The sequence below is a fragment of the Gadus morhua genome, chromosome 4, assembly GCF_902167405.1.
Source record: "Gadus morhua chromosome 4, gadMor3.0, whole genome shotgun sequence".
Lineage (NCBI taxonomy): Eukaryota > Metazoa > Chordata > Actinopteri > Gadiformes > Gadidae > Gadus > Gadus morhua.
This window is the reverse complement of record NC_044051.1, coordinates 6429659-6443466: the sequence shown is the minus strand read 5'-3', so window position 1 is coordinate 6443466 and position 13808 is coordinate 6429659. Positions and strand designations below refer to the sequence as shown.

Here is a 13808-nt window from a genome sequence, read left to right as displayed (position 1 = left end):
GAAGACCAAAACGATACGCAAGGCCGAGAGCAACATTTTATACGCTAGGGAACAAACAATTCATTAAATTGTTGCACTGTGAAACATTTGTTCTGCACATTTAGCCATCAGCCTTCCATTGATTTGAGCTGAACCGGAGGGACGACATTCAAGCTATTTCAGGGGACAGAGAGAACATTAAAGGGATACGCCACGGTCTGCCAGTCTCTATCTGTAATTTGAAGTTGCCTTTTGAATATCTGGCCAGGCACAACATATGTAAACTAGCCCCTCAGACTAGCTCTGGCTAACTTAGTTTGAATGTTGATTAGTGTGCAATGCCCCTGAAACAAACCAATAAACAATGTAAATAAATAATATAGTCAAATGGGTAGTGTTTTCGGGTTTGGTTGTAGTTCTATGGTTAGGGGTTGCAATGGGTAGGGTTTTAGTTCTAGGGTTAGGAGATCCAATAGGGGGCCTATAATTGAGTTTGCAGGTGTAAGAAGATTGACCACCCCTATTCCTGGACATAATGGGTTGATCCTCATAAGCCAATCAAAGTGCAGCTAGGGGATGTTTCACAGGAAATGTACAACTCAGAAATAACAAACGCAAAGATTCCCGGTCCCTGTGACTTTATTTAACATGACGGCCACTAGACGCCTAAACATTTATCCCAAAAAGGAATGCATTTTTGGTGAAAAGACAAAATTATAATGAGAAATAATAAATCTAAACAGAATAATGCATAACAACAAAGTGCACGGTAAAAAGTTATTTAATGAAAGGGTATGAAAAAGACCTCAAACCTTTAAACATGATTGCTCAAGACAGAAAGTCTATTGGATCTGGAAATGAAAGACGAAAAAAAAAACGACCGCACAGCGAGTATAAACCAAAACTGTAAAAAGAAAAGTAATTTGCACCGCACATTTATAACAATACAGTAGAAAATTATAAAGAAATGGCATTCATGGTGAGACAAGAGACTTGTCCGACCACAGAATCTCTTGAGGCGAGACGCTGTCAGTTTGATCTGATTCAACAGAGGCCTCTTCTCTCCTGACCCCGCCCCGGCCTGACCCAGGGTCTGTCGGTTCTAGCGTTGGCTGACTGGGCAGCGGCCACACCGCCTGAATCAGGCCGGGCGGAACCACGCCGTGGCGAGGAGTCTCCCCTCGCTCTTAACAAACACCCTGATGGCCGCTCCCAGCTACTGTGTGTTGTCGGGAAGAAAACTGTAAACACTGGTCTTTCCCCGGATGGAGAGCGAACGAATGTTCCTTCGACAGACTGAGCCAGAAATAACACACTGTACGAGGCACGGCCTGGTAATGACACTGGAGCACACACACAGTGTGTATGTGTGTGTGTGTGTGTGTGTGTGTGTGTGTGTGTGTGTGTATGTGTGTGTGTGTGTGTGTGTGTACACACCACAGTGTACGTCAGCCAAATGAACAATGAAAGAGAGACGGGAGTACAGACTCCAAACCTATCCGTCCGTCCGTCCGTCTGTCTATTAGCCAACCCTGGTTAATTTGTGTGTGGGTGCGATTCCGCTACACACTCTTCATAAACCCAATGTTTATTAGCGGCTGTGGCTAGCTAGCGTGAGTGCTGAAGGGGGGGGAGGTGGGGCTACAGCGGGGGCTACTGCGTCGGTGCGGTTTTGTGTCGTTTATTGTATCCTTGGTAACGGGTTCACGGGGCGTCGCCCTTGTGTCTCGGCCCAATGAGGGCGGAGGATCACAGCGATGGAAGAAGACAGAAGAACCATGAGACGCGTCTTCACCGTCTCCACGGTAACACAGATGCCCACGGACGGGCGGTTCGGGGGGGTCCAAATGTGTAAAGGTGCGGGATGGGAGGTGCATTCGAGGAGGGTGGGCGGGGCTTGGGAGGGGGGTGGGCGGGGCTTGGGAGCAGTCTCTTCCCACCCAGGTATGGGGTCTCCTTCGCCTCGTTGGGCGGTCGGAGGTCAGAGGTCGGCGTGGGTCAACTTGGCGGAGGGGGGGGGGGGGGGCGGAGGCCTCAGTCGCCCACGTCGCTGTCGCGGTCGCCGATGATCCACAGGAAGTGGAAGCTGAGGGCGAGCAGCGCGGTGCCCAGCAGGTCGCCCAGCGCCGTCAGGTAGGGGATGGAGAAGCTGTCGGGGTCCTTGCCGCTCCGCCACATGGAGTGGACCATCCAGTCCGCTATACACAGCAGGAGCAGCACCTGGGGGCGAGGGACACCCGGTTACACACACACACACACACACACACACACACACACACACACACACACACACACACACACACACACAGAGAGAGAGAGAGAGAGAGAGAGAGAGAGAGAGAGAGAGAGAGAGAGAGAGAGAGAGAGAGAGAGAGAGAGAGAGAGAGAGAGAGAGAGAGAGAGAGAGAGAGAGAGAGAGAGAGAGAGAGAGAGAGAGAGAGAGAGAGAGAGAGAGAGAGAGAGAGAGAGAGAGAGAGAGAGAGAGAGAGAGAGAGAGAGAGAGAGAGAGAGAGAACTAACAAAGAGATCATCACTGCATTATTGTGTCTATTTTCTTTGTACCACTATTTGTTATTATAGTGGTATTTATGTTCTTGTTCGCGTTTTGCTTGGGCAAAATAAAGAAAGGCCTTTTTTATGCCAATAAAGCCTTCGGATCGAATTGAGAGAGAGTGAGAGACAGAAAGAGAGGGAGACATCTCAGGGACAGAAACAGAGACAGAGCGATCATTCTCTGCAGCTTTGATGTACACACACACACACACGAACACACAAGCACACACTACTTAATAACTATATTGATTGATCTCTGCAGAGAAAAACGACTTTCTTTTGCCTTGTATGATTCACCTGGACAGTAAGGAGAGGGAGGAGGGGGTGAGGGAGGAGGGAGTGAGGGAGGAGGGAGTGAGGGAGGAGGAGGTGAGGGAGGAGGAGGTGAGGGAGGAGGAGGTTAGGGAGGGAGGAGGGGGTGAGGGAGGAGGGGTTGAGGGAGGAGGAGGGGAGTGAGGGAGGGGGTGAGGGAGGGGGTGAGGGAGGGAGGAGGGAGGAGGGGGTGAGGGAGGGGGTGAGGGAGGGAGGAGGTGAGGGAGGAGGGGGTGAGGGAGGGAGGACGTGAGGGAGGGGGTGAGGGAGGGAGCTCAGTGACGACAAGACAATCTGGATCAAACAGGGAGGAGGGCGCCGGCGCGAGAGCTACGAGGAGCCGAGAGACGACTGAAGGAGTGTGCGCTATCGATTCTCCTCCTGCTCGCCCTAATTGGCGTCACACACACACACACACACACACACACACACACACACACACACACACGCACACACACTCTAGGTCAGAAATTGAAACACATATTGAGCCGCTCTCTTCGTACAGGAACAAGCTAAATGACACCCAACCAAAACCCCAACAACATTGTCCTCCGCTCAGACCCGTTGCGGCCTGCCGGGGGAACATTGGTATTCACGCGCCACCGCCGCCCGGTGAACGCCGGCGTCTTTGATCGCGGCAAAGTCCTCCTAATGAGAGCCATCAGAGGAGAGCGGCAGGGAGAGGCTGATGGTGTGTGTGTGTGTGTGTGTGTGTGTGTGTGTGTGTGTGTGTTCGTGTGTACCACTGGGACCCTCCTCATGAAGAGCTGAAGCTCCTCCGAGATGAACGGGTCGTGAAGAGAGAGGAGAGATCCGACGGGAGCAGAGAGCCTTTCGTTTGACGGAACCCGTGATTGAAAGGCCAGATGAGTTCTCCGAACCAATCAGCGGAGAGACGCCCTGATTGGGCACTAATGACATTCAAAACGGTCTCATTCAGAGCCCGCCGACTCCAAACGGAGATTCCTCTCAAATCATTGCACTCACGGCAATCTCACGGCTGGCTCGGCCGTTTCTGACAAATTGCCCTGTAGTGACGGCTGCGCTTACATCGTGCATACGGCCCCTTAACCTCGTCTGTTGAAGTCGTGTTTATTCACTCGATGCTGTTCACTTCTCTACTTCAGACTAATGCTGCCGTGGCTAATTAATGCAGAATCAGTCACACACACTCAACAGCCCTTTATGTTCCCACAATCAAAGAGGCAGAAAGAAAATAATATCACACACACACAGACACAGAGACAGAAACAGAGACAGAGACAGAGAATCAGTCAATATTTCAGAGGTTGAAACAAAAACACCTTCCTGAAAGAGATCAAATATTAATAAAATAACTGAATTATAGGCTTTTCTCCCACTGTGTTCATTAGCTCCCTGTTCACGTCTGAAACACTAGAGAAAAGAAAGAAAGAGAGAGATTTGATTTGCTGATCGACTCGATTGCTGCAGTATACTTTGTGTCCATCTCTTTAATTACACCTGACCTACCAGGACATCAAACGAAAACACCAGAATATTTTACAAGCAGTTTGTTTTTCACTACTGGGGAAGGAGAGAGAGAAAGAGAGAGATAGACACACACAGACCCACAAAGACAGAGGGAGAGAGGGAGACAGAGACACAGAGAGAGGGAGACAGAGACACACAGGAGGGTGAGAGAGTGAGACAAAGAGACACACAGACAGAGAGAAAGAGACAAGCACACACACACAGACAGAAGGAGAGAGACAGACAGACAGACAGACAGACAGACAGACAGACAGACAGACAGACAGACAGACAGACAGACAGACAGACAGACACACACACAGACAGAGAGAGAGAGAGGGAGACAGAGAGGGAGAGAGAGACAAAGACACAGACAGAGAGCGGATAGGGGAGAGGGGATAGCGAGAGAGATTAGACCCGTATCTTTCCCAGCACCGCCCCTCTGGCCGAGCAGACAAAGAGACATCACACAGAGGCCGAGTTGGAATTCAGCGCAGATTCTGACCGCTTCATTTAGAGCCACAGCTCCATTCAACCTGAGACATGAAAGAGGGATCAAACGATGGCGATGATGATGAGGAGGAGGAGGAGGAGAGCTGGAGCCATCGTAAGAGAGAGAGGAGGAAAGAGGATGAGAGAAGTAGAAAGGAGAGAGAGAGAGAGAGGGCGAGAGAGAGAGATAGGGCGAGAGAGGGCGGGAGAGAGAGAGAGGGCGAGCGCAGAAGAGAAGTAAAAAAAAGAGAGAGGGAGGGAAGTAGAAAGGAGAGAAGGAGAGAGGGAGCGAGAGGGCGAGAGAAGTGGAAAGGAGAGAAGGAGAGAGGGTGAGGGAGAGAGAGCAAAGAAAGGCAGAGGGAGACAAAGTGTAAGTGTGTATTAAGTGTATTAGGAGAGACAGGAAGGAACCGAGAAGAGGGTGCTAGTAAAGCCAAGGAGAGGAGGAATGGAAAGAGTACTTCACCTTCTGTGGAAAATAGATAATTTCTCCCCAGTCTGCCTACAGGACTACATCTAACTGAATAGAATAGTGATGATGAGGATATTACTTACAGCTCTGCAACACTGCTGTACACAGGATCCAGATTGGTTCTGAGGGTGTGATTTAACGTTCACCACCGGGACAACTCAGCCTGTTTACGGTTCAGATCAATGCCCCACACATCGAACCTTCACCAGACCGTCAAGTAGAACTATGACCAGATATTTCCTTGACAACCAAGAAACTCTATGCTCAATTCGCCGCAGAACAGTATCGGTCTCAGTTGATTTCAAAATCCAGTACTGTTAGAAATGAAAGTAAATACTATCCAATCGTTGTTTGTAACTGGGGTAAAGGTGGACTAAAACACCCCTGCTAACTCACCATAAGCAGAGCTAGCTGGCATAGAGGCAGGGCTGAACTCCAACTCGTGCTTTTACAGACAATAACTAAAGTAAGTGTTTGCGAGTTCCAGTGGGATGTTTATTTATCTTGGTTGTTTTGTCTGAATAATTCCACGGAATCATTACCGGTGTTGCCGTCGCCCCCGGCAACGTGTCTGTAAATGTCAAATCAGGTGCCAAGCGACCCACCGCTAACCTCCTCCACACCCTTCACTCACATCGGACCGTTTCCACGGCAACCAGGAATCTGTGTGTATGTGTATGTGTATAAGTATGAGTGTATGTGTGTATGTGTATGTGAATATGAATGTGTATACTGTATGTATGCATGTGTGTGTTTGTATTTGTGTTTGTGTGTGTGTGTGTGTGTGTGTGTGTGTGTGTGTGTGTGTGTGTGTGTGTGTGTGTGTGTGTGTGTGTGTGTGTGTGTGTGTGTGTGTGTGTGTGTGTGTGTGTGTGTGTGTGTGTGTGTGTGTGTGTGTGTGTGTGGACCTCATTAGAAGTTCCTGGTTTCCTGTTCATGTTGATGGTGGATATGGTTGTATCCTGATTCAAGAGTTACATATACAGGACTTTACCCCAAAATATCATTTACAGACACGGACGCCCTGAATATTATTCGGTGATGCCGAAGTCTTCCTATTATTTAGCAGCGCCATCATAAACTCAATCAACACAAGAAATGTCACAAGAAATAATACACTAGTTTATGAAAACACACAGAACTCCTCTCGCTCTCTAGAGGCCCTTTAGAGGATTCAATTAAAGTAGAGAGCAACGCGCTGATGAATACAACTCACACACACGAGCCAAAGTGAGATGATGACTTCAGAGTTTCTCCTCGCCTGCAGTGGATCGCTCTTCCGATTCCCCAGAATGTAAAGTCAGAGTGCTGACAGTGCTTCGTCGCCCTCTCCATCACTGTAATGCCTGTTTCCCTTCAAACTCGACAGCTCTCATCTTTTAGCTCAGAGGGTAGAGCGGGTTGGCTGGTAACCCGGAAGGTCGCTAGTTCGATCCCCGGCTCGAGTGTCGAGGTGTCCCCGAGCGAGACACCTCACCCTGACTGCTCCGGACGAGCTGGCTGTCGCCTTGCGTGGCGGACACCGCCGTCGGTGTGTGAATGTGTGTATGAATGGGTGAATGTCAGGCGGTATTGCAAAGCGCGTCGAGTGGCCACTGGTTAGAACAGCGCTGTGTAAATGCAGTCCATTTACCATTCCTCCTAGTCCAGCGATGGGAGCGCCAGAGCTTTGTCTCAGAGTCAGAAGGGAACGTCCTAAAGTATCAAGAGTCTGCCTCCGATCTCACAGAGAGCCGAGGTTCAGCAGGGTAATCCACCCGAGATAAAGGACACCTGCCGCGCGTGACTGCGTGTTACTGGTTGGATTACAGTTGTTCTGAATAGACCGGAGCGGAGAGCCCTCACGAAACTTTCACACGACACGAGGAGCTTATGCTTTGCTTTCCATTATCCACATCAGATTTGGGTTTAAAAAAAAAACGTCAAAAACAAGTTCAGGTCGTCTCTTTGGTCAACAGAAACCAGCCCTAAGCTTTGCATTAGCACCGGCATTTTAAAACATTGGGTGTCCCATCACCGTGGTCAGCGGAACATCTCTCACAGGGATGGGGAAAGAAAACCTGATTCATGCAAGTGTAGGGATTTTTGATTGAAATGATTCAGCCAGGAACATCAATGTAATCTGAGTGGCAGTGCACTACTGGAGCCACCCAACAGAGGGCGCTGTAGGGTATATCGTAAAGGGCTGTAGAGCTGCTCTCCCACAGCTCCCAGCATTCCCAACACTCCCAGTACCCAGACGTCATGATGCTAGGCTATGACCGATCTAACAGCCCATCAGTACAGCAGCATAGAGGCTCCCCAGCCACGCAAACGACAAGCAGCAAGCACAAATAAACAGCCGGCGAATTCCCTGCATTCCTGCAGGGAAGCTACTGCCTTGGCAGAGCCAACAGAGAACAAGTGAGGCCTGAAGGCTCTGATTCATACTCAAGTCAGCCGGGAGGACGCTGCCGTGCATAATTCCCCTCAAATCAAACGCAAGCAAACAAACTCAGGGTCAAGAACTCCGGAAACCGGACCCCCCCCTGAATGCCCACAGAGCTCCAGGAATGTCTGACGAACACGAACACACTCGTCCCCCGCCATCAAAGACCATCAAGGGCAAGAATTGTAGAAAAGGTGCTTGTTCGATTTTTTTAAGACTGGTCCCGTTTTTCTGTGACTAGAATTCCAAAGAGGAATTCTCCGCCGCTTAAAAGGATCAGGACGATCAAAGGCGTAACACGGGGCGGTTGAACCCCGTGACACAAAAACTCTCCTTCAAGGTAATCATTCAATCAGGAGGATTCTCCGAAGATTTCTCGAGGTACATACAGCTCTGTCTCTGTCCATGCAGGTCGGGATAGAAGTGTGTTGGATTCCCAGTGTAATTTTAAATTCCCAAAACTATTATATAAACTTTGTTAATTTATTATTAATAATGCCAGAAAATAACACACACCCAGACCCACACACGCACACACACACGCACACACACACACACACACACACACACACACACACACACACACACACACACCTGTAGCAGGGCGGCGGCCAGGTAGACGGTCATGAAGATGGGGGTGAGGGTGGTGTGGCCGCTCTTCATCAGGTGTATGGTGTACAGGAAGATCAGGTGACCTGGGATGACCAATAGCACGAGCACCTGGGCCGAGCGGTGATTGGCTCCTGTCAAGTGGCCAATGAAAAGAGGGGAATCAAAAAAAAATTAGATTCAAAATTGACAACCTGAAAATGTCTTTCGGCAACAATTAAAGCAACTGAAATGTTTTTTTTTCATATCATTTCCATTATTAGTATATTATGTCAAGATGGCGGCTGTGTGATGGAGCCAAGATGGAGCCAAGATGGAGCCAAGATGGCGGCTGTGTGCATCAGTCTAGGAGCCTGGACGGGTTAGAGTCCCATGGGAAGAGGGTTGAGGTGAGCGTTGGGCCGGGACTCACCTGTGCCGTAGAAGGTGCGGCAGGGGTAGTAGCAGCCTCTGGCCTCCGGGGGCACCTCCCCGGGGACGCAGTGGATGTGCAGGTGAGTGGAGATCCTGCTGGACTGGATGGCCACCAGGTTACCCCCGATACCTGAGAAGACAAAACGGTTTTAAATACAAAGGACATCAATCACCCAATGTTGTTCTTGTTTTTATTTTAATTATATATATATTTTTAAATATGTTTTTGGCCATGTCTGTCTGTTAACGCTTGGTCTTTTATGTATTTTGGCAACTTGCTTGAAAAATAAAAAGTGATGTCTAGTTGTTTTTTTTTATCTTCTCATTCAACGTTGACATTTGAACACTTACACCTGGAGACGATCAGAACTCTGTCACGATATGTAGTTGGATGTGACAGGAGGTAACAGAGCAGCGATCAGACATTTTGTAAAAGCAGGAGGCTGAATGGAAAGCCGTTCCGAGCCGACACAGAGTGGTGCACAGCTGATTGAAACTTCAAACCCAGACGAGGTATTGTTCCGAGGTTTTGTCTTCTTGGGCGAGGCATCGTTCGGAGTGACACGGCGAGGACAGAAGCGGTGTGATGGAGGACAAAGGAGCCTAGGGGAAGCCCGCTGGTTTACCCCTGAACAACACCATCCCTATGTGGAAGAACTCAGAAGTAAACTTGTGTCCTACGAGTGATCCCCTACATTTCCCCCTCGAACCTTCAGCTGGTGCCTTCCCCCCCGCTCAGGTGGGTTCTAGACCACTTTAACCTGCTGCTGAGGGCTGGATGTCGCACCACTGATACACAACTGTTCAGAAATATGACTACTATGAAGGTCTCGCCCCTCCACGCAGCAGAACAAGGCCGTATTCTGAATCATCCACCTGGGAGATCGCTTTACAAAGAGCTGATTCACTATCTGCTGGTGAAGAACGCTGGCTTGCAGTGTGACCTCGGATTCACCAGAGTCTCCATCTCAACCTGCTTCCCCAAGAAGGTAAACGGTAAGTATTCCAGTCCGACATAGAGAGATGATGATGATGTGGTTTGGGACAGTTGTTCAACACACACAGCTCAGCCTCACCCAACCCCCACTCACTGAACGAGTAGAATGCGCACCAAATGGCTCCATTAATAAATAAATGAAAGAATGAATAAATAAGGCGGTGACACACGCGTGTCAAGGTCTAGCCGGCAGCTCCCGGTTACCATAGCGACCGTCCCCGATCGGACCGCCCGTCTTCTGTCACCACGGGCAGTCCTGCACATGATGACATCACACATCACCCCCCCACACACCCACCCCAGGGCTTTGGGGGCCAATTAACCCCGGCCAGTACCTGGATGTTCTGTCACTCTGACGCCACACCGACAAGACCTTTAGGAGGCAGGGGGGGGGGGGGGGGGGGGGGGGGGGGGAAGGAGTGTGTGTGTGTGTGTGTGTGTGTGTGTGTGTGTTTGCATCACAGCAGGGAGCTGAGGTAGGGTGGGGAGTGGTGTCATGGCCTATTCAGGTCACTGGATGTGACAGAGGGAGGGAGGAGAGAGAGAGAGAGAGAGGGAGGTGGTTCAGGGGAAGGGCACGACAGCAGGGCATGACAGCAGGGTGTGTGTGTGTGTGTGTGTGTGTGTGTGTGTGTGTGTGTGTGTGTGTGTGTGTGTGTGTGTGTGTGTGTGTGTGTGTGTGTGTGTGTGTGTGTGTGTGTGTGTGTGTGTGTGTGTGCAGGCATCTCGGCCGGCTCCTCAGCCCCTTGGGATAGAGTAGTCTGTCTGTCTGTCTGTCTGCCTGCCTGTGTCCGTCTTTCTGTCTGTCTATCTGCCTGTCTGTCTATCTGCCTGCCTGCCTCTCTGCCTGCCTCTCTATCTATCTGTCTGACTGTCTGCCTCACAGCCTGCAAACCAGCATCATGGAATATCATACACATGCACGAGCCCACACACACACACACACGTGCACGTGCACACACACCTCAGGCAGGGGAAAACCAATCACGACCCGCAAGATTTCCCCACTTGTTAATCATCTTTGGCTTCCGTTAATTGCCGGTCGTTCATTAACGGCCTTTCATTAAACGCTCGTCTCCTCTAATTGACAAACAGGCCGGGCCTCCGGGGGGGGGGCAGACGAGGGAATCAGGGGGACGGAACGCTCTAACCAGCACTGGAAACACCAGACGGGGCGATCGAACCAGTGGTGTGGGACTGCAGCCGTGAGCCCGAGTCCTGGCTGATGAGAGAGAAGAGGCTGGCAGACGCTCAGACAAACACCTCGCGGAACACCTCGCCGTCTGTGTTGAACCCGTGTCATCGTCGCACGCTGACGCACGCCTTCGCTGCAAACACTTGCTCACACCGCCTCCCACTCGCTCGCGCTTCGGGTGCTTGGTTCCGTGAATGGAAAAGGAGGCGGCTCGCACACTGAGCTTCCCTTCGGTTGGAGGGAGACCGAGGAGAATAGTTTCCATGCCACTGATGTCTCGATTGTTATTAGCGCCGTTTACTCAAAAGCCCCGACTGCAAATGATTCTGAGTCCCTTTGACGTAGGACGGAGCTGCACTCGAAACACCCGTCTCCCCATGGTATCCCCCTTGTCTCTCCTAAGATCTCCCCCCTCGTCTCCCCCTGTCCTCCCCTCGTCTCCCATTGTCTCACCCCCCCCCCAGTCTCCCCATCGTCTGTCTCCGCCCGTCTCGCTCTCGACTCCCCTCGTCTCCCCCCCTCATCTCAGAAACGGACGACAGCCCAAACGTCTTCATCTTGTAAGTCCTCTCCCATTAATTAATTAGTCGTCATCTGTCGTTCGTTAGAGGCCTTTCATTAAAAGCTTGTCCTGCGATGGACTGACTGCCCCGCGGCTCGGTCGCTGACGGTCGCGTGTGCTCGTGTGTGTGTGTGTGTGTGTATTTGTACGGCCGTGTGCGTCGTCAGTGTGTGTGTGTGTGTGTGTGTGTGTGTGTGTGTGTGTGTGAGAGTGTGTGTGTGTGTGTGTGTGTGTGTGTCAGGTCTTGATGCAGACTCACCATTGATCACCGGGGTGTACACTACGATCCCGGCCAGGTTGGGGTCTGACACCGTCTTGTCCAGGATGAGCCCCCCGATGCTGGGGCACGGAGAGAGACACGATTGAGACGGAGTGTGTGTTTGAGTGTGCGTGTGAATGTGTGACTCATTATTTAGAGTGGAAAAACCTCTAAATGAACACTGTTTGGTTCGATTCTTTGGGAGGGAGTGAGTGGGTTAAAGAAGTTGCTGGGAACGACTGTGGGAGACGGATTCTGCCGGAAGGGACAGAGGGTAAAAAAAAATGATGGAAAGAAAGAAAGAGAGAGAGAGAGAGAGAGTGGAGCTAACAGCGCTAGCGTTCCCCTGCTACGTGTGAGAAGCTGCCAGGCTCAAGGGCAGTGAAGGGTAATCACGGCGTGGAGCGCCAATTTGTTTAGTGCAGTGACTCATCAGACACAGCAGCCGGCGAGAGCCCACCGTAGCCCCCTGAAGACGACACACACACACACACACACAAACAAAGGGAAACAGACACATACACACACACACACACAGAGGGACACAAACAGACACACACGCAAAGACATAGAGGGGGACCCACACACACACAAACAGAGGGACACATACACACACACACACACACACACACACACAAACACACACACACAAACACACAGAGGGGGACCCACACACACACAAACAGAGGGACACACACACACCCTTGTGAGGCCCCCCAGTTCCGGCGATCAGAAGAATTAATCCCTTCAAACTTTGATCAAAGTCAAAGGGGGGGACTGAGACTTCCCTTCCGGGGGGGGGGCTCAAGAGTACAAAGACACACAAACACTTCATGATCAGTGCTACAGTGAGGACCTCAGGGAGGCCTGCACACGGCTGCAGGATGCTGCAGCAGCAGCTCAGTCTAGAGCTTGAGCGAGGTTCTCACTGGACCAAGAGACCGCACTGGGATGGGGAAGTGTTGCCCTCCTTAAGTAGAGATAAACAAAACCACACAAATACACACACACACACACACACTCTGGGGTCCTCAAAAGTAAAGATAAACAAACACACACACACACACACACTGGGGTCCTCGCAAGTAAAGACACACAGACGCACACACACACACACACGCACACGCACGCACACACACACACACACACACACACACACACACACACACACACACACACACACACACACACACACACACACACACACACACACACACACACACACTCCCCCTACCTGCTGATGACCATGGCGGTGATGACGGGCTCCCACCCAGAGTAGAGCAGCTGGCGGCTGGCCGGGTGCTTGGAGGAGATCACCATCCAGAGAGGGGTGAGTGAGAGGAAGAAGGCACACACCAGGAAGGACACGTAGGGGTAGGTGTCTGGAGGGAGGGGACCACACAACACACACACAGTCAGCTTACGGGACCTTTTTAGGGGACTAGAGTCCCGGAAGGACTTCAGGGCGCATTAAGAGATCAGGTTGATCAAAGACGGAGCGGTACACGAGTGTTAAGCTAATCACGACACGAGCGTTCAGTTAACCGCTACACGAGGTTTAAGTTAACCGCGAAAGAGCGTTCAGCTAACCTGTGTAAGCTACACGGCTAGCTTACACGGCTTCTTTATGTTCTTCACGTTCATGTTCTACGTGTTCTTCAAGTTCTTCACATTCATGTTCTACGTGTTCTTCAAGTTCTTCTTGTTCTTCAGGTTCTTCTTGTTCTTCGTGTCCTTCATGTTCATGTTCCTTGTGTTCTTTGTGTTGTTCATGTTCTTCGTGCTATTCTGGCTCTTTGCGTTCTTCACGTGTTTCATCTTCATGTTCTCCATGCCTTGCTCGTGGCCCAGAACGCCGGAAGGATGGCAGAAGGTTGTCTTGGGAACAGCATGTACCACTCAGACAGTAGTTAATCCATTCATGCTTCTGGGCACTAATGTGACAATGATAATTTGTTTAATTTATAAACCACTTTTCCATTGAAGTCAACTCAAAACTCAAAACGCTCAAAACAGAACAGAACACAAGCCCTCAAATACACGCT

General features: G+C 50.6%; 1 protein-coding gene across 1 annotated transcript in view; it reads right to left on the bottom strand.

Annotated features, from left to right (window-relative positions):
- Nucleotides 1-600: 600 nt before the first annotated feature.
- slc41a2b (solute carrier family 41 member 2b) overlaps nt 601-13808 on the bottom strand; it is a 24122-nt gene continuing 10914 nt past the window's right edge. Inside the window, exons 7-11 of the mRNA XM_030355299.1 lie at nt 12998-13145; nt 11764-11843; nt 8749-8880; nt 8322-8470; nt 601-2199 (exon numbers count right to left, since the gene is read on the bottom strand). Coding sequence (XP_030211159.1) covers nt 2014-2199; nt 8322-8470; nt 8749-8880; nt 11764-11843; nt 12998-13145 — 695 coding nt within the window. The 3' untranslated portion in view covers nt 601-2013. The remainder of the gene's footprint in view (nt 2200-8321; nt 8471-8748; nt 8881-11763; nt 11844-12997; nt 13146-13808) is intronic.